The sequence below is a fragment of the Alosa sapidissima genome, chromosome 21, assembly GCF_018492685.1.
Source record: "Alosa sapidissima isolate fAloSap1 chromosome 21, fAloSap1.pri, whole genome shotgun sequence".
Lineage (NCBI taxonomy): Eukaryota > Metazoa > Chordata > Actinopteri > Clupeiformes > Clupeidae > Alosa > Alosa sapidissima.
The window spans coordinates 31,275,486-31,298,439 of NC_055977.1; the positions used below are offsets into that span (position 1 = coordinate 31,275,486).

Genomic DNA, 22,954 nt, shown 5'->3' on the forward strand with positions numbered 1-22,954 from the left:
ATTTTATCATAACTCCGTTGCCGCTTTGGGTCGAATCAGTGACGCATGCACGTCAGGTCAAAACCAGGCCATTTTGGTGGGTCTATCACTAGGTGGCAGTCTCGCCAGGTCTCGCTGATCACTTCCCGGAAAGTTTACACAAGTAACAGGCAAAACTTCATATTTCATGAAAGACGTTATATCTCCATTTCTAGAAAAAAACAGCGATTTTGATGAAAACTAGCCACTGTTTAGCTTGGGATTTCTCAGGAACAGAGGCGTGTAGAAATACACGGTTTGCACCCACCGAGAGCTTAAAGTCTCACCTTTTAAACGAGCCATTGTATGTGTTCATAGCTGTAACACAGAATATGCTGTGGCTGTACAAATATCATCAACAATGGTCTAGATTGCTGGCACTCTAGGACAAAGCTCCCGAAAACAGTTAAAATAAACTGCCGAGTTAAAATAAACTGCCATGGACACAGGAGAATGATCAGAAAGAACGATTGCCTCGTATTTACAGGATGACACCGATGGAAGGAGTTTGTTATCAATAAGGAAATAATCAATCAAAATCTGTGCGCCCGGTCAAGGGCTGGCTTGTCTTGGAGACTCGGTAGATCATTGAGTAGCTGAGCTGTGAAGTCAGTGGGTTGCTTTCCCTCTGAACCTTCAGGCTGACCCAACAAGCGTATGTTATTCCATCTCGAACTCCCCTCCAGGTCATCGCATTTCTTAGTAAGGGAATCAGCCAAAGTGGTCAACGTAGAAACTTTAGCTTCAAGTTCCGTTAGCCGATCACTGTGATCATTAGCAGCGCGTTCTAGCTCGCCAACAGTTTCACCCACTAAGCGGAGTTTTCTCTCAAAGGGCTCCAGAACCGCTGTTATCTCCCTTTTCACAGACTGAGACACGGCCGTGTCAAATTTACTAATAATGTCAGAACGCATTTCTTCCACCATTTCCCTGATGTTGACTAAGGGGTTACCATCTGAGGGCTCTTCCTTGGGAGATGCTCGAGGCTTGGTGTTTCAGCCCGTTTTGGAAGAGTCTGGTTTCTGTGGTTTACCAGTCATCTTCAATGTTGCAAGCTGTACAGTCAGCGTAGCTTGAAGTTATCTTTTCTCAGCACACAAAATATGTCGAATAGACGTTAAAGTTGATGAATTATACAGTGGGCAGTGCTTCGACTTGGCCAGCTTCCCTCACGGTCCGCGCGCGGGATCACGCGGCATCACGCGACTTTAATTTGTATTTTTCCAGTGACGCTGCAACAACCGGCAGAGATCTCAAGTGAGCAGGGTGTCTCGTAAAAAGAAATGGAGCTGGAAAACCCTACACAGACTTCACTACAGACTTTAGCAGACTGGTTTAGAAATAATTTAATAGCCAGAAATATGCCTGCCCTGCCCTAATAAAGAAATATTTGGTTAACGGCGAGTGAATCCCTTTTGCAGCCGTAGAAGAAACGCAGGACAAATTAAACATTCTGGTTTTCTCCGAGTGCAACGATGATAGACAGACATCATTTGGACAAACTATAGAGCATATTAACCTCCGTTGCTAAGCCAAATGCCTTCCTGTTACGTCCTGTTATCACAGAGTTACAGGCGATAAACTATTTTTGATGGTCACAAGTTTACTTCATTAGCGTTTATTTTTTTGATTATTAAAGAGTGATTTTAATTTAAAGGCTTGACTTCGCGCTTATTCAGAAGAGCATTTAGTGCTCTCCCCAATCCCAGACGTTCACATTGCATGTTTGTTTGTAATGGATGCAACCGCGAGATACGCTTGTCATATGCGCCGATACCGTGGGTGCTCCGTCTCTCGGCACCCACTGAAAACATCGAGCACCCACGTGTGCCAGCGTGAAATAAAATCAAACATCGCAGTTTATGTTAAATTCAGCATCTCTCATAATGTGATTGGATATGTTGCTGTCAATTCCCTACTCCATATAGGCCTACTAACCACCAATGAGAGCGTCTCTCGTATGGAAATTCTTCCCACCTGAAGTTATTAATTAATGGTAGCCTACAATAGTTAATTGATTCGCGTAACATATTAGTTGGCTCAAGTAGGGAATCAAGTAGGGAAGTAGACGCGTGTGTTGCTTTTGCGGGATTGAATCGAGTTTAATGCTAGTTTTCAAAACATATTTTTTTTTACATGTCTTTTGTCCGAGTGGCTGTAATGTAGCCGAGCGCTCATGGCGTATGAAAAGCGACTTCAAACCGCCTAAAACAACTTGTTTGTTAATGTCTGACAACTGCTGCAGCGCATGCACGCGCAAGGAAACCAGTAGGTGGAGAAACCAGAAGGCACACAACACCGGAACGATTTTAAGGCTATTTCGCATAGGCTACTCAATGGTGCTATTTCACACGCATTATAGCGACCCCCACTCACCGGGGTTAGGTGGAAGGTGTTAATAGACGATTGCCGTAGCCTACAGTGGACTAGGGCTGTCAAAATTGCTCAAAAATGACGTTCGAATATCCCCTCTAAAATAAACACATGTATTTGAATATATTGGAATATCTAGGCTATATTATTTGCGCATTATGTCAGTGACGCGCATCATGTCATCTGTTTTTAACTCAGGGCTTAAAATTCATGTTTCAAAATGGGGGGGAATTCCCCCCTTAGGTTATTCATGTAGGGGGGATTTACACAATTTGGGGGGGAGGGGGGGTCGATTCTGATACCAAGTCAAGAATTGCGATTTCAATACTTCGATACTTTAAAAAAAAAAGTGTTTGATTTTGGGGCCCCCACCACCCTGACGTCATCAGTAATATATACTGTAGTGGGATCATTCACAACAGTGGACATCCTAGATTCTGCTTGACTCTCTCCACACACACAAACACACACTGAAAATGATAGCTTATGTGATATGTTTCTATCATATATTTTTGAATTCATATAGAGTGTATTTATTTAATAATGCATTTTTTAAAGTATAGCATTTTACTAGTAATTACTGTAGTAGCTAAACATATTTAGTAATTTGAATGCCTCATATTGACGTTTAACCTATAACACTTAGGCATATCTTTAATGTGGTGTGTAGGTCCAATTGAGTGCACATTGGTGATGAGTAGGTGTAATTCACTGCCTGTCACTTTAAGAAAATACCTGAGAGTAATTCTATGGAGTAATTAGCCCCCTTTCAACCTGACGGTTTTAGGCTGTAGTCGCTAGTGAATAAAAGTTGTGCATAGTGCGGTATGTGTATGCAAATCATTATGTTTTCTATGTCATTAGATACAATAAATGTTCAAAAAACTAACATGTCGAAGACAATCTTTCTGGGATCAAATGTTGACGTGACCTGAGCTAGCAGGATAGTTACCAAGGAGCTCTTTCCAGATGTAAAAGTTTGCCATGGTAGCGTAGCCTATTTGCGTAAGCGCAAAGTGGTTCTCTCTCTCTCTCTCTCTCTCTCTCTCTCTCTCTCTCCGTGTGTGTGTGCGTCTGCATGAGGCTATGTTCAATTCAACTCGGTAGTTGATCAGTCCGGTCAATAGCACCGCATTCACGCCACTTAATGATTAGGCTATATTAACGTCATCAGACAGGCTGTAAAAGTGTATGCGGGAATTTCTCGCATTATGATGGCTAGAGTTGCGGGACTTGAACAAATTATGCGCAATACCCGCAATCCCGCAGTGAAATTTAAGCCCTGTAACTTTTTGTATGGTTATTGCTTGACAGGGGGGATCCCAAGCAGCTTTCAGCCATAAGGCATTTCCTAATTCACCCAACACTGATATTCAAAATGTTGAAACTATTTCGGCATAGCCTATAAGCAGTTTAATTAAATGTAATGTTAGTTGTAAACAAACGGGCTACTTGGTGAGGCTTGGCCTCACAGATGCGCTCGTGCCTTAAATGGCAATACAAATCTTCATGATAGGCCTATTAACTGACCGCCCGATTCACTTTGGCTGGGGGGCAGGGGGGGGCCATCAGACATTTGTTCCCAAGGGTCTATGAATTGTTAATCCGGCCCTGCCCCCAACGAACGCAACTTTCCACCTCTGAGACAGTTTAAAAGAAGTCTAGAGGACTCCTAACTCACTAAGACCTACTTACTGTAGGCTGTGCAAACCACAGGCCTTTTTTTGGGCAAGCCTGCATTCGAGGCAGGCCTTCTGTTGAAGAATTTTATATAAATCCTGCGCTAACAGTAATCCTCCTACCCCCCGCTACCACAGCTGTGGATAGTGTGGCATGCTCACGCTTTATGTCTCCTTCTTGCAAAATAGGCCTGTAGCCCAACCATTTACGTCTTCAAAAAATAACAACTTGCCAGATATGCCTTCATATCTTTGGGCTTCATTCAGCATTTTGTTCTTCCACTGGAAATGACTCTTCTACATTTGCTGCCTGCTGCATCCTTTCTGTTTGTATTGTTTAGAAAATGTTTGACATCTTGAGTTAATGCATTAAACATTGTTTGCTGGTAACCAGCCTACAGATTCTTACGTGCGTACATTCTCTATTCTCTCCAAAATGTGCCCATTCTATAGGCTGGCCAAGTCCGTAATTCTGCGGCATAAAGCAGATGTATTTGTTTATTGTACATAAAAATAAAAATAAATGTCAATAAAATGTCAAGCAGTCAATTGACTACATTGCAGTCAATAAGTAGGGCAAATTATGAAACCAAAACGTGGATCATAGTTGTCTAAGCCTCTGCTGTGAGGCCAAACCCATGAACAAAGAAGCATTGATATCTGCAATAGTTTTTTTTTTTTGGCGAAACAAGCTCACAGCCGAACGAGTCATAGCACTGAAGGGAGAGGCAACTGACATGTGATCTCCCCACGGGCCAATTGATGTACAAGTTTTCTTCTGTGCCTACGATATTTAATCCAGTGTTTTGTCAAGTTGCAAAATGCTATTCGTTTTAACAAATTTTTATGATAGTATGAAGTACTTTTTGTATAGGGTACTATCTTAATTGCTTTATACTCAATACTTGACCAATGGCTATTGCATCTGTCTATTGAAAGTGAGAATGTGGCATGTGATCTACTGTGTAGGCTTCATAAAATAAAATGAACAGATTGCTAATGGCCTACAAGCTGATCTGGGGCGTTTCCCGTACAACTACGGAGGTTAGCTTTTTACTAACAGGATGCATCGTTCAACTAACCAACATGTAAGTTACGACCCCCCTCCATGAAAATCAAAGGCTACATATTCTCAGCTGACTCGTCAAAAAGTGCGCACCACCTTATTATTATCTGCAGGTGTGTGACTTTTACTTACGTGCACATGGCTGCAAATTGACTTTTAATTACAAGGATACAAGGAAGTTTATTGTCACATGCATAGAGTTACTGGAAGTAAGAAATGCAGTGAAATTATGTTTATGTATTTTCTGCCTTGGGCATTTTAAAATATGGATGTATGGTGGTTAGAAGTGTAAATATCAATTGGAAACCTAAATATATTTATAATTATTAATTTGCAAACAAATAACTGGCGTCAGTGACTGGCGATAGTTCCAAGATCCCTGGAACTATGCTTCTACTAGCATTCTACCACAGGTCGAGAGGTGTAGTTGTAACTACACAACTTTACGATAGTGGTTGCGAACGTTTGTTGCTACTATGGTTTTGGGAAACACTAACGTAGTGTAACGATGCATTGGACTATGTAAGTTCCAAATATGAATGTAATTCTGCGGCATAAAGCAGATGTATTTGTTTATTGTACAGAAAAATAAAAATGACATGTCAAGCAGTTAATTGACTACATTGCAGTCAAGAAGTAGGGCAAATTAATTTACGAAACCAAAACGTGGGCCATAGTTGTCTAAGCCTCTATAGTGTAGCCTGTTAAAAACGTCGCAGAAGCCTACCCAAGGCTAAGGATTAATTCTGAACAGTTATTTCTCTACTGGCTCAATTATCACACCACTGTTTTGATTTGCGTAGTTGCGTTAACCCAACACTGACAATAATGTAGACAGGAAATTTCGATTTCCGTTACCACCGTGTAGTCAAGCCTTAAGCCATACCCAAGTAGCCTAAATCGAGGTAAATCGAGCTTTTTCAGAAGGGGTGGCAGGCAGAGCGATGTACAGTGGCAGAGCCATGCACAGTGGCTGAAAGTGGTACTAAAGCTTCACGCAGCTTCACGCCTCGTAATGCGCGACTGAAGTGGCCATTTGAAAGCGATGCCCACTGTATCATATAAAATGCCACATTTCCAGGAGCCACTGTAAAACATGTCTCACATCGCCAATTGCTCAACAGCGCCCCTGATTTTGCAAAATATCTTCAGCTATGAGGTTAATACACGGGGGCAGTTAATGTAGTATTAATATGGTTTTGTTGTTTTAACTTGCATAAAACACGGCCCTGCAGCTTATATAGATAATGTGGCTAATACACAGGAAATTACTGTATTGTTTTTCTTCTATAATTCACAAAATCAGAGGTTTGAGGATTCCCGCTTCTGCCGATGAGTTCAGGAACTTGGCATCCTATTTGTAAAAGACACTACATAATACTTTTTGGTATTTTTAGATTCTTACATTTGATATTCACATTTTCTTGACCACTACACTATAGGAATGGTTTGATTCTTTACAATCTAAGCATAGTTTGAAAATTTTGATTTTTTTTTTGTGATAATTTATTTAGTTGGTTTATGATCAGATGGGGGATTGTACAACCCCAAAATAGAAAAAGTTGGGACGTTGTGTAAAATGTGAATTAAAAACAGAATGTAATAATCTCTTAAACATCTGCAAATCTCATATTTAGTTGCAAAAAGGACACAGACAACATATCAAATGTTGAATATGACATCTGTCTATTTCATGGAAAATATATGTTAATGTTGAATTTGATATAAGCAACACGTTTCAAAAGAAGTTGGGACGGGGGTAACATGTAAAATGCTGGAAAAGTTGGGTAATAACTAATTAGGGTAACTGGCAAACATGATTGGGAATGAAAAAGAGCATTCCAGAGAGGCAGGGAAGTAAAGTTAGAAAACTAAAGTTAGACCAATTCAAACCCTTCTATGACCCTTCTATGACTGCCATCTGCCCAGCTACCTTGAGTCAGTCTGAACCAGTCTCTTTCACTCTCAAGCTTTTTAAAGACATTTTTGTTGATACTGGGCCTCATATCCTAAGTATCATTAACATTAATAGCAGCCTTATGACAGGTATTGTATTGCATGCTACAGTACAGCCTCTGATTAAAAAGCCTATTCTTGACACTACAGTCAAGCATGCTTTTGCTGCTGCTTATTAGACAGGTCCCTTCTCTAAACATTTTCAAATCCCATCTCAAAGCCTATTTCTACTCTATAGCTTTTAACCCCCCACTTTTGCCACCACCCCCACACACACCCCACCACAATAATTTATTACCTTGTATTTCATTTCTTATTGTCCTTGATCCTGTTTTCTGTTTGCTGATTTATTGTTGTTGTGACAACTGCTTCATTTATCACTATTATTTTAAATTAGGATCTACTTTGTATTGTTATTACTATTATTATTATTTTATGTATTACTATTTATTGTATTGTATTACTATTTATATTATTATTTTTTTCTACAGCACTTTAGTCCAGTGTTTTTTAACCACTGTGCCGAGGCACAATAGTGTGCCGTGAGAGATCAGCAGGTGTGCCGCAGAAAATTACTTATATATATATTTGCACTATTTGTGGTATGCAGGCATTGTACAACAGGGGCCCCAGTATTCACAGAATCATCACATATCCAGTTCATAACAACAATTAAATTAGATATAGTCACCTACAAATGAAACAGAGGGCGCTTGTTTTATTGAGCAGGTCTTGCATAGAAGCCATAATAAGGCCATATCTCTGTATTATTTGACATTTTAGGCTATGGTATGTTTATTTTTTCTTCACACAGGATGTTAGAGTGCCGTGGGACATTTTAAGTGTCAAAAGTGTGCCGTGGCACAAAAAAGGTTGAAAAACACTGCTTTAGTCAGCTGTTTTTAAGTCGCTTTGCATAAAAAGTGTTTGATAAATTACTAATTTTAATATAATGGTCCCATGATTGTTCCTAAATCTGTGCACAAAAGCAGTGAGCTTAAAGGGGTATAAGAGGATTCCATACCATTCCAAGGCCTTGTAGAAACACAAAGTGGTAAAGGAACAAGATGCCAGTTGATAAGAGAGCCCACCACATATCTCCAAGAGGTTCAGGTGTATACACACCTGTCATAGAAAAACATAATAAAAGAGGGAGTGAAACCATTTGGTAAGAAATTGTTGTGAAGTCATTGAAAATTGAAATGCAAGCTCAAACATACAATATCCTTTGATCGAAAATAGAAAAGGCACTCCTTAATTAAGATGTATTTATTACAAAACAACATGTCCTACATGGACCAGTTAAAAATGCTTTTTTTTAACTGGTCCATGTAAGACATGTAATTTTTGTGATAAAAAGCACCCAAAACAAAAGAACAAAAAAAGGAGTCTAAGGATTGAGCACACCATTGACCTTGCATCTGAACAATTAAATATCCTTTCCTTTTTTTATTCATATCATGCCTGTGTCTAGTAGCAGACATAATTAGGATCAGTAGTAATAGTAAAACTAGGTTTAATATACCAGTGGAACTCAAGGTGAGATTTTCAGTGGCAATAAAAAGCAAGTGAACCCTTAGAAATTACCTACATTAAGGGATTCTTTGGCTCTGTTCGAAACGGAAGACAGCTGCCTGTTGCCACCCTCCCTAAATAGAGAGCCGTCTCACTAGACACGACTTTGAATTGAACGCATCTTTTAAAAATGAGCGTAGCACTCTAGAATCGTTGGTTAACACTACCGTATGACGTTAGCAAAAGCCAGAATGTTAAACTAAAGTAGCTTACATAAGCTAGCAGGCTAATGGTAGACATTAGTTTGACGGGCGGCACATATATCAGACCACACACTATCAATGGTTACAAAAATGGTATAATCAGATAGTAAAGGGTTTATTTCTCACGTCAAATCTACAAATCTATGCAAAATAATGTCACACAAATCACATTTAAACAGATTACCATGTCATCCACCACCTTTGTTTACTTTTCACAGCTGTTTCAAACATTGCCACAAAGGATTATGGGTGATAGGGAGCATGAAGTGCGAACCGCACTTGCTGCATTGCTCCCCAGTTAGATATCTAAAAAGGCAGCAGTTTTTACCATTTCGAACAGAGCCTTTGTTTTAAAATATTAGCATGCACAATCTGTTTTCACTGATAACACACAAATTATTTAATCTTGTTTATAGTTCAAACCTTCATAAACTCAGTTGGAAGAAGTATGTGACCCCCAAGGCTAATGGCTTCAACAAAAGCCAGTGTTGGGAAGGATACTTTCAAAACGTATTCTGTTACAGAATACATGCCCAAAAATGTAACGTATTCCATTACATTACTCAATCTGAGTAACGTATTTTGAATGCTGGATTACTTCCACATTAAATTGCATTTTACAAGTGTAGGAATGTGGCCATCAAATCATGCTTACTAAACAGGCCTATTCTGGTGTGTTCTTCTGTTCCAACTGTCTGAATGTAGTCACACGTCAACTAATCAGGTACCTTACCTTTGTCTAAAACTCTCAGGGACTTCCATCAATATGTTACATGCCCCACTAGACAAAATAAAACATTGGACCTATGTTATTGTTCAGTGAAAAATGCATTCAAGTCCATCCCTCTCCCACCTTTAGGCTTATCTGATCACAACTGTGTACACCTCATCCCCTCATATCAAACTGCTCTTAAGAGAGGCAAGCGATAGACTGTGTACATTAAGGACTGGTCGGAGGATGCTTGTCTTTCTCTTCAGGGGTGCCTGGACTGCACAGATTGGGATATGTTTAAGGACTCATGCTCTGATATTGATGAATTAACGGATGTTATCAGTAGTTGGGTGGCTTACTGTGAGGATATTGTCATCCCAACTAAGGCCTTAAAAGTTTACCCCAACAGTAAACCATAGGTTACCAAGTCTCTTAGGGGTCTTTTGCGTGAGAAGAACAGAGCCTTTAAGGAGGGAAACTTGCTAGCACTGCACAAACTTAAAAAAGAGATAAAACGAGAAATCAGGGTGGGCAAACTAAAGTATAAAGATAAACTAGAAACACAACTGAAAATGAACAACCTGGGTACAGCCTGGGATAGTATGAAGACTATAGTAGGGCTTAAAGAAAGGGGAAAGGGGAAGTTAGAATTGAACAGCATACCTGACCCAGGACTGGCAGAGGATCTTAACAGGTTCTATGTCAGATTCGACACACATGACTTCAGTAACAGACATTCTGAACTCAAGAAGAGTCTTCTGGCACCCCCCCCCCCCCCCCCATTTATCCCTTGTTTTAATGAGCATAGTGTTGTTAGGTGTTTCAAATACTGCAATCCAAAGAAAAGCCCTGGCCCAGATAACATCAGTGGCCGCACGTTAGAAGTGTGTGCTGAACAGTTAGGCCCTATCTTCCATCACATATTCAGTTTGTCACTCTCCTTGCAAAGGGTGCCATCTCTATGGAAGCAGTCTGTAGTGGTGCCTGTTGCTAAGGTCAGTCGGCCCCGAATCCTAAATAATTTCAGGCCGGTTGCCCTCACATCTCTTATTGCAAAATCCTTAGAGAAGCTGATTAAAGCTGAGCTCCTAATCAAGGTGCAACCCTCTCTTGGATCCTTCCCAGTTTGCCTATAGGGCCAAGAGGGGGTGCAGGATGCTACCATCACTCTACTAAATCTTCTCTATAAACACCTGGAGGAAAGTGGGAATCATGCAATGTTGCTCTTTGTAGATTTCTCCTCGGCATTTAGCACCATCCAACCCCACCTACTGATTGAGAAACTACTGAACAACTTTAGCCTTGACCCAAGCCTGACTGGTTGGCTACTTGATTTCCTCACGCAGAGAGTTCAGAGAGTGAGGGTAAATAAAGTACTGTCCAGTGGCCTAACATCATCCACAGGCTCACCTCAGGGATGTGTCCTCTCCCCCCTGTTGTACATACTGTACACCAATGACTGCCGCAGCCAGTATGACAACAGGCACATTCTAAAATTTGCAGATGACTCTGTAATTGTCAGTCTCCTGAATTCCCATGAGAATGAGCATGGCCCTGTTATCAATGAATTTGTGTCATGGTGTGAAGATGCTTTTTTGCATCTGAACATCAGTAAAACCAAGGACATGTCCATAGATTTCAGACGCCTTCCCCCTGCTCCAAAGCACAGTGTCATCAATGATCAAGATGTTGAAATTGTATCATCTTACAAGTACCTAGGCACCTTGATTAATGACCGGCTTAAATTCGACCTGAACACCACCTCGGTGTGCAAGAGAGGGCAACAAAGACTCTCTGCACTTAGGAAACTGGCTAAGTTTCAGGTGGACAAAACATTGATGGCATTGTTTTACAAAGCTTTTATTGAGTCAATCCTCACATTCTCCATTATCTGCTGGTATGGAAATGTCACCATCAGAGACAAAAATGCACTTTCCAAGATTGTAAATATGGCCAGTAAGATAGTGGGAGTGAAGTTTGTTAGTCTCACCGAATATTTTAATAAGCAGGTGTTCAACAAAGCGATACAAATATATCAAGACAGGCCATCTCCTGTATTCTGAATACGTGCTGCTGCCATCTGGCTTGCGTTTTAAAACTCCTATTGCTTTTAAGCAGAGGTACAAAAATTCCTTCATCCCCTTTTCTATCCAAGTACTGAATGCACACAACAGGAAAAGATAGATTTGTCCATTTAGTTTAGTTTATTTAATGAAGTTTTTATCTTGTTTTTACTGACTTTTTAGGCATTGTCAGACCTATTTATCACAACTAAATTATTATTTTGTGCATATCTGTCTGTATTGTATTGTGTGTGGTATGTCGTGTGGTATGTGATCCTGTCTGCAATCAAATTGCCCATTTGGGACAAAGAAATAAATTGAACTTGAACTTAAACTTAAACTTGATACAACTATAAAATAGCAACGTGACCAGTAAAACTACAGCTGACGATTACCCTGGCTAATTAAAAACATAACATACTTTAAGATGCTTCTTCAGGTTGGAGCAGGAGCATAGCTAGAAATTATAATTAAGGTGTGCCGGTGAGATTTTAGGTGGCCTCAACCCAGTAAAAGTGAGGGGCGCAGAGATATGACAGGTGGGACGCAATTACCTGGAAATGTAAACACTATAATGTATAGCCTATCAGTGCTCTCAAAATTAACGTGATCACATAGGCCTAATAATAATGAAAACCATGTTAAAATATGCTACTCGAAAGAATAATTCACTTTCAGAGGCTGCACCATAATTCATTTTAAAACTTAAATGTAGATCTAATCAGAAAACAAATGCATTAAGCTATTTTAAGTCTACTATGTCTGCAGTAGGTCTACTGTTCTTTTTAGTCATGTTGATTTGTTATTTTATCATCCTGTTTATGTTGTTGTGTGTGGTGTCTTAAGCTACTTGGACCTTGAATTTCCCCTTGGGGATTAATAAAGTATCTATCTATCTACAAATCAACACGTGAACTAGGCTTTGTTTATTGATTAGCAAAGACTGAATACCGATTGGCCGAAGTAAGCTATTAATGCTTAGATAAATATCTTTTGACATGAAGAACTACAATCAGTGAGGAACAGGAGTTACCAGAACTTACTTCACTCTTAATTTGCTGTGTCATTTTTTTGTAATTTCAGGGTCTCCGATGGCACATTCATAATGCACACTGGCTGCGTTTTGACGGGTGCAATGTGAGGCTTGTGCAAGACGGCGGGGCTTGGATTTAAACATGGAAACAATTTCATCAAAGCTGGCTACTAGGATAAGCTATTATGGTTAGTTTTAGTGTTAATTTTGTCACCTATTTTTTATTTAGTCTTAGTCTTAGTCTTGTGACGAAATGTCCTTTTTAGTCTTTGTCGTATTTAGTCATTCAAATATCATTTTTGTTAGTCAAGTTTTAGTCAACTAAAAGTCTCGTCATTTATAGTCTAGTTTTAGTCAAAAGAAAACTAAAGCTATCTTAGTCTCAGTCAGTTTTAGTCAAAACATTTTAGTCTTTAGTTTTTTCTGATTACCATTTCAGTCAAATAGTGTTTCACACATCTCAATTTTCTAACAATATTGTGTGTCCACAGGGCTACTCGACTGTTATAATTACTCATTCTGATTTTTTTGTCAGTCAGTACATGCACAGGTAAGTCGAGCTACAGTTATAGCTCGGCTGGGATTTGGCCATAGACAGTAAAAGATTTGACTGGACCACTGTCATGATCTTCATAGACCAGTGTTTCACAAAGTGTGGTCCGGGGACCACTGGTGGTCCGCAAGCTATCCCAAGTGGTCCACGAGCAGACGTGGTAAAATATAATATAGATGAGTTGTTTGCAATATTGAACCAACTTGTATGTAAATTCAAACTGTTCTACAACACTGTCTATGTCAGATATGCCAGTTTAAATCATATTAATCCTCTGACACAATTAAACAAAGTGCAAAGACAATAAGCAAGGTGGTTCAGTGAGTATTGTGTAGGCTAATATACTGCTAGGTCTATTTTTTTTTTTAGCTAGGTGGTCCGTGCGTTTCTTTTTTATTGATTAGTTAAGTGGTCCTTCATCTGAAAAAGTTTGATAAACACTGTCTTGGACCCAAGTATGAATGTTTTACTCTGCCACGCTAGATGGGGATATGCGCCCAAACGCAACACAAACTCTCAATCTTAGCTAACTTGCTAGCGAACTTTCCATATTAGCTTACTTGCTAGCAAACTTTGCATCATTAGTGTAACTAGTTAAATAGTTGACATTACTTGCTGAAAATTTTCGTATGAACATTCTGGGGGATGTTAATTTGTATATGTATGAGAGAAGCTTCAACTTCTGGGTATGTAGCATTGTGGCATAAAGCCTAACTCTGGCAGAAATCTCCGGTGTTCTTGTTCCATGTAGTTTCCTGCTGCAGCCACAGGGTTGCAGCAACAGCACGTAGACTAGCCTACAGGAAAGCTGCTGCGCATGAACCATGAACTCATTCGGAATATTTTGAAAAGGTAACAGCTATTCTGTCTTCTCATTTGGTAGACGAAAATGGAAGAGAAATTTTATCTTAGTTTTTATTTCATGCAAAACATTTTAGTCTCGTCTTTTTTCGTCAACAATAATGCATCTTAAGATAGTCTTAGTCAGTGTTTCAGGACATTAGTGCAGTCTCGTCATCGTCTCGTCTTAGTCATGTAAAAAAAGGTTGTTGACGAACATTTTTCCTCTCGTCTCGTCTGACGAAATTAACACTAGTTAGTTTGGCAGGTCAGAATGATAAGAACGGACGAAGTAATGGTAAGCGTGAATGTATTTGGTGGGAAATATTTTAGGTGTGCCAGGCCGACGATTGGGTGCTCCAAGCACACCGTGGCTACGCCACTGGGTTGGGGGTGGAGTCTTTGGACGCTGAAAGGAGGTTGGTGCTGGCAAGCAGAGGTTATATTTCGTTCTCCCTTCTCTTTCTGTAATGTGAAATGCTGTTTGAATTTCCAAGACAGAAACGCATTCCTGCCCTGGCTCTGTTGTGCCTGTTCCAACTCCAGCTCTACCTGCTGCTTCTCTTCCGACTCTATTGTGACTGATCACGCAAATAGCTTTTTTTTTCGTTTTCATATTGGGGCTTTGAGAAATGCAGGGAGTTGCCTTAATTTATTTAGAGAATGGATAAACTTGTGAAACAGAAGTATCGTCATGTAATCCATTGATTTCAACAATGTAACTGTATTCTAAATACCAACTAAATTGTAACTGTAACGGAATACAGTTACTCATAATTTGTATTCTGAATACATAACGCCGGTACATGTATTCCATTACTCCCCAACACTGACAAAAGCTCATTTGAATCAGATGTTAGAAAACCTAGAGTTCAAATAATAAAACAAGTTTTGCCATGTCTGTTAGAGCTACTTTTACTTAGGAAATAAACAAAAAACATTTTGGCCTCTTGCCTGACAATGGAATCTCCCAGCAATAAGTGTATGCCATGTACAGTAGGGCTGTCTATCTTCCTCTATAATCCCATTCGAATTTCATTCATAATTATTTTAATAATCAATTTATATTTGTTATATATATATATTTGGTATATTTAATGCTTACATTTGGCCTGTTATTAATATTTACTTTGTCTGTTAACAACTTATTGCGGTCAACCTGAAGCGTGTAGCCCATCTCGCGGTTATGGAAATATCGTGCACTATGGATGATTCTGCCATTTTTATAGCTAGAACAGTAAGGGCCATATCATGACATTCTAAAGTGCATCGTCACTCGTCAAAAGTCTATTCAAATTTAGTAGGATGTCCAGTTCACATTGGGAGGGGTTTTGTTATCAAAAGTGGAGCGCATAGCGTAACAAGGTGTTCCTAGGTCTTTTAATCAGTCATATGGGTGTGTTTGGGGCGTAACATCATTTTAAACCAATGAGAATGACATCTGTCATTCCCTTTAACGGCGCAACGCACGATATGTCAAATAAATGCATCGGTATTTTGGCATTCAACGGCGCATTTGAAGGAGGCTGCTTGCGAGACCGTATGAAATAGTCATTCTTAAACCATGCATTACTAAAACCTAGCATAGCCTTCACGCATTTGCACTCGTCTATTATTTGAACTCATTGGCAAAGTGAAACTAACTTCACCAAGGTGTCAGTCAACGAAGACAGTTATATGCAGTTACTTTCACTATTGACTGACAATGGGTTACCATCGAAAACATAGGCTGGAAAAAGCAACACTTACCCTAATATTGCTCAAATGACTGAATAAAACAACATTTATCCTGCAGAGGAGTTGCTTATATCTCGTGACAGTGCGTCTTCAGCTGTGCTCCATACGTGTCTCTCGCCTCTCCCCTAATCACTTTTAACCGTCATTACCAATTTGCACATGATGGTGAATAACTACTCATCATGAGATGTACAGTATTTCGTAATATCTTTATTCTAATTATGTTTCCCATTGTAATCGTGCAATTTGTAATGCTTTGCATGGACGTGCGCTGGTGTGCGTTCTTGAATGATAGAAGGATGGTGCGTGCACCTGCCAATATGACTGTTGACATGCGCTCTTAAAATAGCATATGAACAACTCGCCATTGACTTCTGACCAGGTTTAGGTGGTGTATGATAGCGATTTTTAGACAACGCGCTAGTCCCCTCCCTAGGTTGTTAATTGCCACACCCCTGGGCGCAATGTTTAAAAAAATAAACGTGCAAAATAGCGAATTAAGCTTTGCGCGGGTGAATAACGAGCTTTACGCAATGCGCTGGAGCCCAAAATACAGCCCTAAGTGTTCCCATTTATATCATGTTTCTATAGTGCAAAATGTTATTTCACTATGTTTATACGTGGGTTAGGCCACTACACATCCAAATTCCAAGTGTTTCAATCGTCCCGCCACAGACTTATGCCATTATAGCCCGTTTTGCATTCCATGTAAACAAGCATGCTACATTAAAGTCTGAGTTTAAGAAAAAACACTAAATTGTCTACTGAATAAGCTTGACGTCAAACATTTACATGAAAAACACTAGCCTGACGAGCCAGACCCACATTAAAATGTAGGGTCTGGGCACTCACCGTTCGCAGCACTCAGTCCGAGGGGCGGGATAATCGGTTGTCTTTCAAATTCCCTCTGCACGCAATAGGACAGCGCTATGAGTCCTATGTGTTTTCCCATCAGCGGAGCTAGTTGGCTAGTTCAAACTTTTGCCAACTTAAAAAAAGCTTAACTCGTGTCACACTGTTCGCCAACAGCAACATCCATCTTCTTTGTTTTCAAGTAGCAGAGGATTCAAGCCAAACCGTTGCAACTCTGCCATCAATCATTATGTTAAGCCCGCCTAACGACTCTATACACGATTTGATTGGCCTGATAGAAGTTTAATTTTTCGAGCTCACAAGCCAACGGAGAGTTGCTAGACTAGCCCTGGCAGCAAATTTAATTTACTGCCGCTAGGGTGCGTCTAGATTTCTAGACTAGAAAAACCCCCAAGTACAGCTCGCTGCAGCCTGCGGGAAGGCAAGGCTTGACATCAAGCCCCGCCCACATCCAACTCAGCCATGTTTTCTTTGCCTACGTCACTCCCCATACGCTTTGGCTTTAGGCCTGCTGCCGACAGCCCGGTAGCGAATTATATAGTATATTGTTTCATATTAGATGATAGAAACTGATTATTTAGGCTAAACACAAATTACATTTCATGCAACAACAGTGAATTTTTCATGTAGGCCTAGGCTAGTTACTGTAATTGGGTTCGTGTAGGCCTACTTTTTCGTTCATTTGATTTCCGGTTTTGAAACCATGCACATTCACATAAATTGGTCATTTTAAATATTGATGACAATGTGTTCAAATGGAAAACGAGCCATATTTCATTTAATTTAGCCCTCAAAAGTAGAATGGTGTGTTGTTTCATTATCATGGACTATCAGTTTAACAGCAAGAATTCTCCATTACAACCAAATAGCCTACAAAGGGGCAATTTTGCTTTATTGACAACAGGTGAACCAGAAACATGCATTGTGTAACGTTAACCGGTTAGCAGCTAGATCAAGCTCGACATCCTCATCTCAAATATAGGCTACTGCCCAGATAGCAAGCAGCTATCGGACCACCGGTAGATAGGCTACTTGTCAGCAACCCGCGATGGTAACGTTAGGCCATCGGCAGTTCGCCGTATAAACGAATAAAGAAAAGGTTGTCAAATCTGAGGCTCGTTAGCCCAGCGGACCGCGGTAGAACCGATGTGAAAAAAACTCAGCGGTCCGCCGGCGACAGCGAAACCGGTGGCCCGCCGCCAGCCTATTGCCATCTGGGTGGTTAACTTTGCTGGCTAGCTAGCCAGCTAGCTAGTTCCTATCTGACGAATGAGTAGTGTGACAACAGCGTTCTTATGGAAACATTGGTGCTGTTGCGAGTTGCTGCACTGGTTTGAATCCACAGTTTACGTGTTGAATTACACAATAAAACGTGTTTTGCAGTAAGTTGCTGGTTTGTAGAATGTAGCACTAGCAGCTCGCCCAGTCTCGTTGCGAGTCCTGGCTCTCTCTGCCGACTGCCTCCCTCCCTCTCGCCGCCAGCAATTTTAAACTGCGTGACGTAATACAAAAAAACATGGCTGACTTGGATGTGGGCTGGGCTTGATGTCAAGGCCCGCCTTCCCGCAGGCTGCAGCGAGAGGCTCCTCAGAAAAACACTTCTTAATAATCAAAAAATTCAACCACTAATGAAACTGACTTTTAACCATCAAAAACTGTTTATCGTCTGTAACTCTGTGATAAAAGGATATAACACAAAGATATTCGACTGATAGGTGGATGTTGACATGCTCTATGTTTTGACCACTCTGAGAAAACTGGAATGTTTCATTTGTCCCGTGTTTCAATCGTCCTGGTTCTCCCCAAATTCTCGGCTGGCTCTTTGTCTAGTGATTTTTAATTTGGGCCTTTACGACATCTTTACTCATAATAGTAATTTCAACATTCGATTAGTATTGACTTTATAATTCCATTTATATTCGACTACTGAAAATCGTTCCAACAGCCCTAGTGCAGTAGTGTCATGGCCAATGAAGGAGAGGGGTATGTGCCCCCTCTGATAGCTTATCTGGATTATTTTTTTGTGTTTCATTTTATTACAAAATTGCATAATTATATTTAATTATGCAATTAATATCAAAACAGCCGTGGAAACAGTTGTAGTAATCAGAATGAGATTTTGTGACCAATTCATGCCAGGTAACCACCTAATTCCAAAGGGTTCCCATACCTTTTCTTGCCACTATATCAATTCTGTGTGATGAATCACATAGTTAAGTAACATTTTAATCTGGTACTGTTCAGGTGGAAAGCTAGAAGTATATAATCAGAAAAACCTAGCAAACTGAAGAATTAAGGCTTGACAGTTGAACAAGTTGACACTAAAGAAAGAAGCAGCCTACTACAAACTAAAAAGTTGTTAAACTGAACTAAACAGGTTCATGACCTTCAGGGTGTCCTGTTACATGAAATCAATGGATAATTGCCTCTGCCCTATCCAGTAGTGTGATTTCATATAACAGGACACTTCAGCGGTCGTTATTCCTTGGTACAAAGTTTGGGGTCCCAATATGATGAACAATGTCTGAAACAAATGAAAGAAACAGTGCCTAGGATCTTCAATTCAAGAGAGGTGAAGCATGTGCTTTCTGCCAGTTAACAATACAATCTAATGTATTAAAACAGGGTTGAACTTCCTACAAAAGATTATAAGGGTGAGATAGTAGAGTTAGGCAGATTCATGGTCAGCTCACCCCCTTTCCTGAAGAGATAAATGGGTACCAAGTAAAGCATGGAGTGCTGAATGTAGTAAATCTCCTTTTCAAAAGGTAACTGTAAGAGAAAAAAAAAACTACAGTCAGTGATGTCTTGACAAACTTTAATCGAAAGCATGACATTTTGTGTCACATTTTTATCACTCCCATCTAGGTTATGAGTAGCCTGGCGAAACATGCCGCTCCATCTGGCATCCTGTTTTTGTTTGTTTTTTATAATTTTTGTGATTTTATGTAAAGTTTTGATACTTATTTATGTTTACTTGTATTATCTCTTTATTAATGTTGTTTTCGATAGTTTTTGTGTTATTCTTAGTCCTTTTTTTCTGCTTACAAGTTGGCTGATACCGTAACGTTAACGTCAAGTTTTAATGTTATTCCACTGGGCTGAAGAGCTTGCCATAACTACCATCCATCCATCCGTGAACAACACTGCACTTACAATGTCTGATCAGAGAGATTGCTTAGGGCAGCCGTGAACCTACTCTGTGAGAGATCTGCAGCTGCCACGACCACTGAGCTGCTGCCGACCTGAGAGGTGCCATGCTAGCTTCCTGGAGTCTGGATTGCGTAAAGTTAAGGAACTCTGATAACAACGATCTCACAAAACAACAAACTGTCGCTGTTAAAATCCACCGAGCTGCTGATCTGCAAGATCGCTCATGACTTCAGACTGTTCTGTGCTTCCAGTGCTCTCCAGACTGGCAGTAAATCCTCCGGGTGGGTCAGTTATAAAGACACAACCGGGGGCGGAGTGCAATCGGGAAAATCGGGAGTTTTCCCGGTTGGCCGGCCAATAAATTTGTGCGGCGCGGGCCGGCCCATAGATTGTTCAAAGCGGCCGTGAGACGTACGCGGCCAGCCTTATGTTCATTGAAATTAATGACTTTTCTTAAATTCTCCGCGAAAATCTCCAAGATCCCCAGTATTTGAATAAAAGAGAAGTCCAACCAATATTTATACCACTCACTCACTCACTCTACATCTCAGTCATGGTTACCCTGTACACCCATCTCTCCCATTAACCTAATTTTTGTGTAGCCAATCTTAATTTAGTTCTTCTTAATCAAGTGTTACAGAACTTTGGTCACAAATAAAAAAAACAGCAATTTAATTTGTTTGTTTGTTTAGTTACACTTTACTTGACAGTATCGACATAAGAGTGACATGACACTGTCATGAACGTGTCATAAACAAGTCATAAACGTTTATGACATAACGCTTCTGTCATTAAGTGTCATTCGTTTTTTTGTCATAACAAGTTAGGGGTAGGATTAGGATTAGGGTTAGAGTCGATACTGTCAAGTAAAGTGTTCCGTTTGTTCTTAAATTAACATAGAATGGTGCAAAGCCTCCTGGGAATGGGGAATGCATTTATCCAATAAACCAATTAAAGGTTAAGTCTATTTACAGAAATATAGGGGGATAAACGAGTGGCCCCTCGTCTAATGGCATGACCCTAAAAGCAAGCAAGTTCGAGGAAAACTACAGGATTTTTGACAGTCGAAGGATTTGCGAGGTTCCTTGCTGTTTTACACATGGAAGAGAAGAGAAAGGTTAGCGGAGCTCAAACCTTGGCGTTATTGCTAGGCGGGAACTAGCACAAGCTAGTCAAATGCTGGTATGGTAATGACTAATTAGTGGGCCCCTCAGGCTGATCGATGGTTAGTGGAACTCATTGAAACTGTCTATATGTATATACTAGGGATGCACCGATCCAACTTTTTCAACCTTGATACAGATGGCTTGTGTATCGGTCGATACCCGATACCAATCCGATACCATAGTTAAATTAATAAACCATCATGTGGTTTACTGACTTAAACATCCTTTCCCTAACTAAACATCACTTTCCTAGGACAAAATCTAACAAAATAACACTTAGATATAAATGTAATATATTATTATTAGAATTATTATTATTACTACTATTAGTATTAAAAAATAAACAATTGTGCACCAGCAGCAACTTGGAACAGCATTCAAATTCAAGTTCACAGTTATTACTAAATAATAAATCTTACAAGCAAACATAAAACACACAAATACATAACAACTTTCTCCCACCAAAACCAGTTTTGTGCAGATAAAACTCCCATATTAGTGATATACATTAAAACACCCCTGGCAAAATGGTTTCACCCGTGAAACCCCTCTATTTACCCATAGTGGTACGGTCCCTCGGTTTCCCCGCGAACCGCGATATACTAAGAAGTTCACACAGAGTTTCAATGTTCAATGGTGGTAACCCTATGGTATACGAAGTTGTAAGTTTTAACTAATAAATGAGAAGTTTTTAACAGTTAGTGTGAACATTTGCATTTCTTGATACCAAGGATACAAGGAAGTTTATTAGCACATGCATATAGTTACTGGAAGTAAGAAATGCAGTGAAATTATGTCTGGTGTCAGCCTATTTGTGCATTTATGGGGGGTGTGGGGGGTAAAAATTGCAGTAGAAGAGGGGTTTAGTGGATTAAGTGGCAAGGGCTGCATAAGAAAGGTGGTGGAGGATTGGGATTGGGGGGGCACCAACAAGGAGCACCCAAGAGCAACAGGGGCAAGGAAAAACTCCCTTACCAAGGAAGAAACCTTGGGCAGATCCACGGCTCAAGGGGCTAACCCAACTGCCAGGGGTCTTGGTACCAGGAACAGTTTATACAGATAAATGACAAGATGAAAATGACAATGTGTTGAGTTTGAGTATTTGTTGACAGTCACGCATTGAACGTGTTGCCTAAAAATGCAACTAAAATGCATGAATCAATCAAACGTCATTAATCAATGACAAATGGTGATTAATAAAATAATGAATAGTAACCAGACCGTGAGTGACCGGGCGGTCAACCCACGTGTTGGATTGTGAGTTAGGTGGAAATGGAGAAAAAGGCACTTGCAGGAGAGGTGGAGGTAGGTTCTGTTAACTCCAATTATTTATTTTTCACTGTATTCAAAAATAGCAACACTAATAAACAAAATACTTTTCCCTACCAAAAACAAACAAAAATAGCACAAACAATGCACAGTCCAAAGTATCAGCATAATACTCTGCCTCACAACAGGAGAGTCCTTCACCTACTACGCACACAATGGGAACTGAGCTACCCCATTAAATAGCCCCTGCTATTACTGTCAAATGGCCCGTATGGGGATAATTGAGGCACACCATTGAACCAGGGAAGCACTCAAAATATGGCTCAATAATACATAGCATAAATCAACATAACAATGATATAGAAAACAACAGAAAAGTATATAATGAACAAAACATATGTCCGTTATAAATACGTACATAACCACAAGGCATAAAGAAACAATACAACCAAGAGAATAGAACACCCCTGTAGCATAATGCCCTGCTCCCTACCCCTGCAGAATGTTTATAATGACCGTTCCCGGCGCGGAGTGCGCTTCCGCAATGGGACAGTGACAGAAGTCGGAGCGTCAGGAAGTGTTGTGAGTAGATGTATGCGATGTATGCAATGTATGTACCAGATTATAGGCACTATACAGACGATATAACATGGCAAATGGAAGACAAGCTAGTGGGTACCACACT

At 40.0% G+C, this 22,954-nt stretch overlaps 1 protein-coding gene across 3 annotated transcripts in view; it reads right to left on the reverse strand.

The window, feature by feature from the left end:
• Window positions 1-22,954, reverse strand: part of LOC121695372 (transmembrane protein 164) — a 73,787-nt gene that overhangs the window by 14,349 nt on the left and 36,484 nt on the right. The window contains exons 4-5 of one of the 3 annotated variants that reach the window (XM_042076141.1): window positions 19,375-19,453; window positions 8,117-8,217 (exon numbers count right to left, since the gene is read on the reverse strand). The exons of 1 other annotated variant lie outside the window; for it this stretch is intronic. In XM_042076141.1, coding sequence (XP_041932075.1) covers window positions 8,117-8,217; window positions 19,375-19,453 — 180 coding nt within the window. The remainder of the gene's footprint in view (window positions 1-8,116; window positions 8,218-19,374; window positions 19,454-22,954) is intronic. One more of the 3 variants, XM_042076143.1, reaches the window with a different exon arrangement.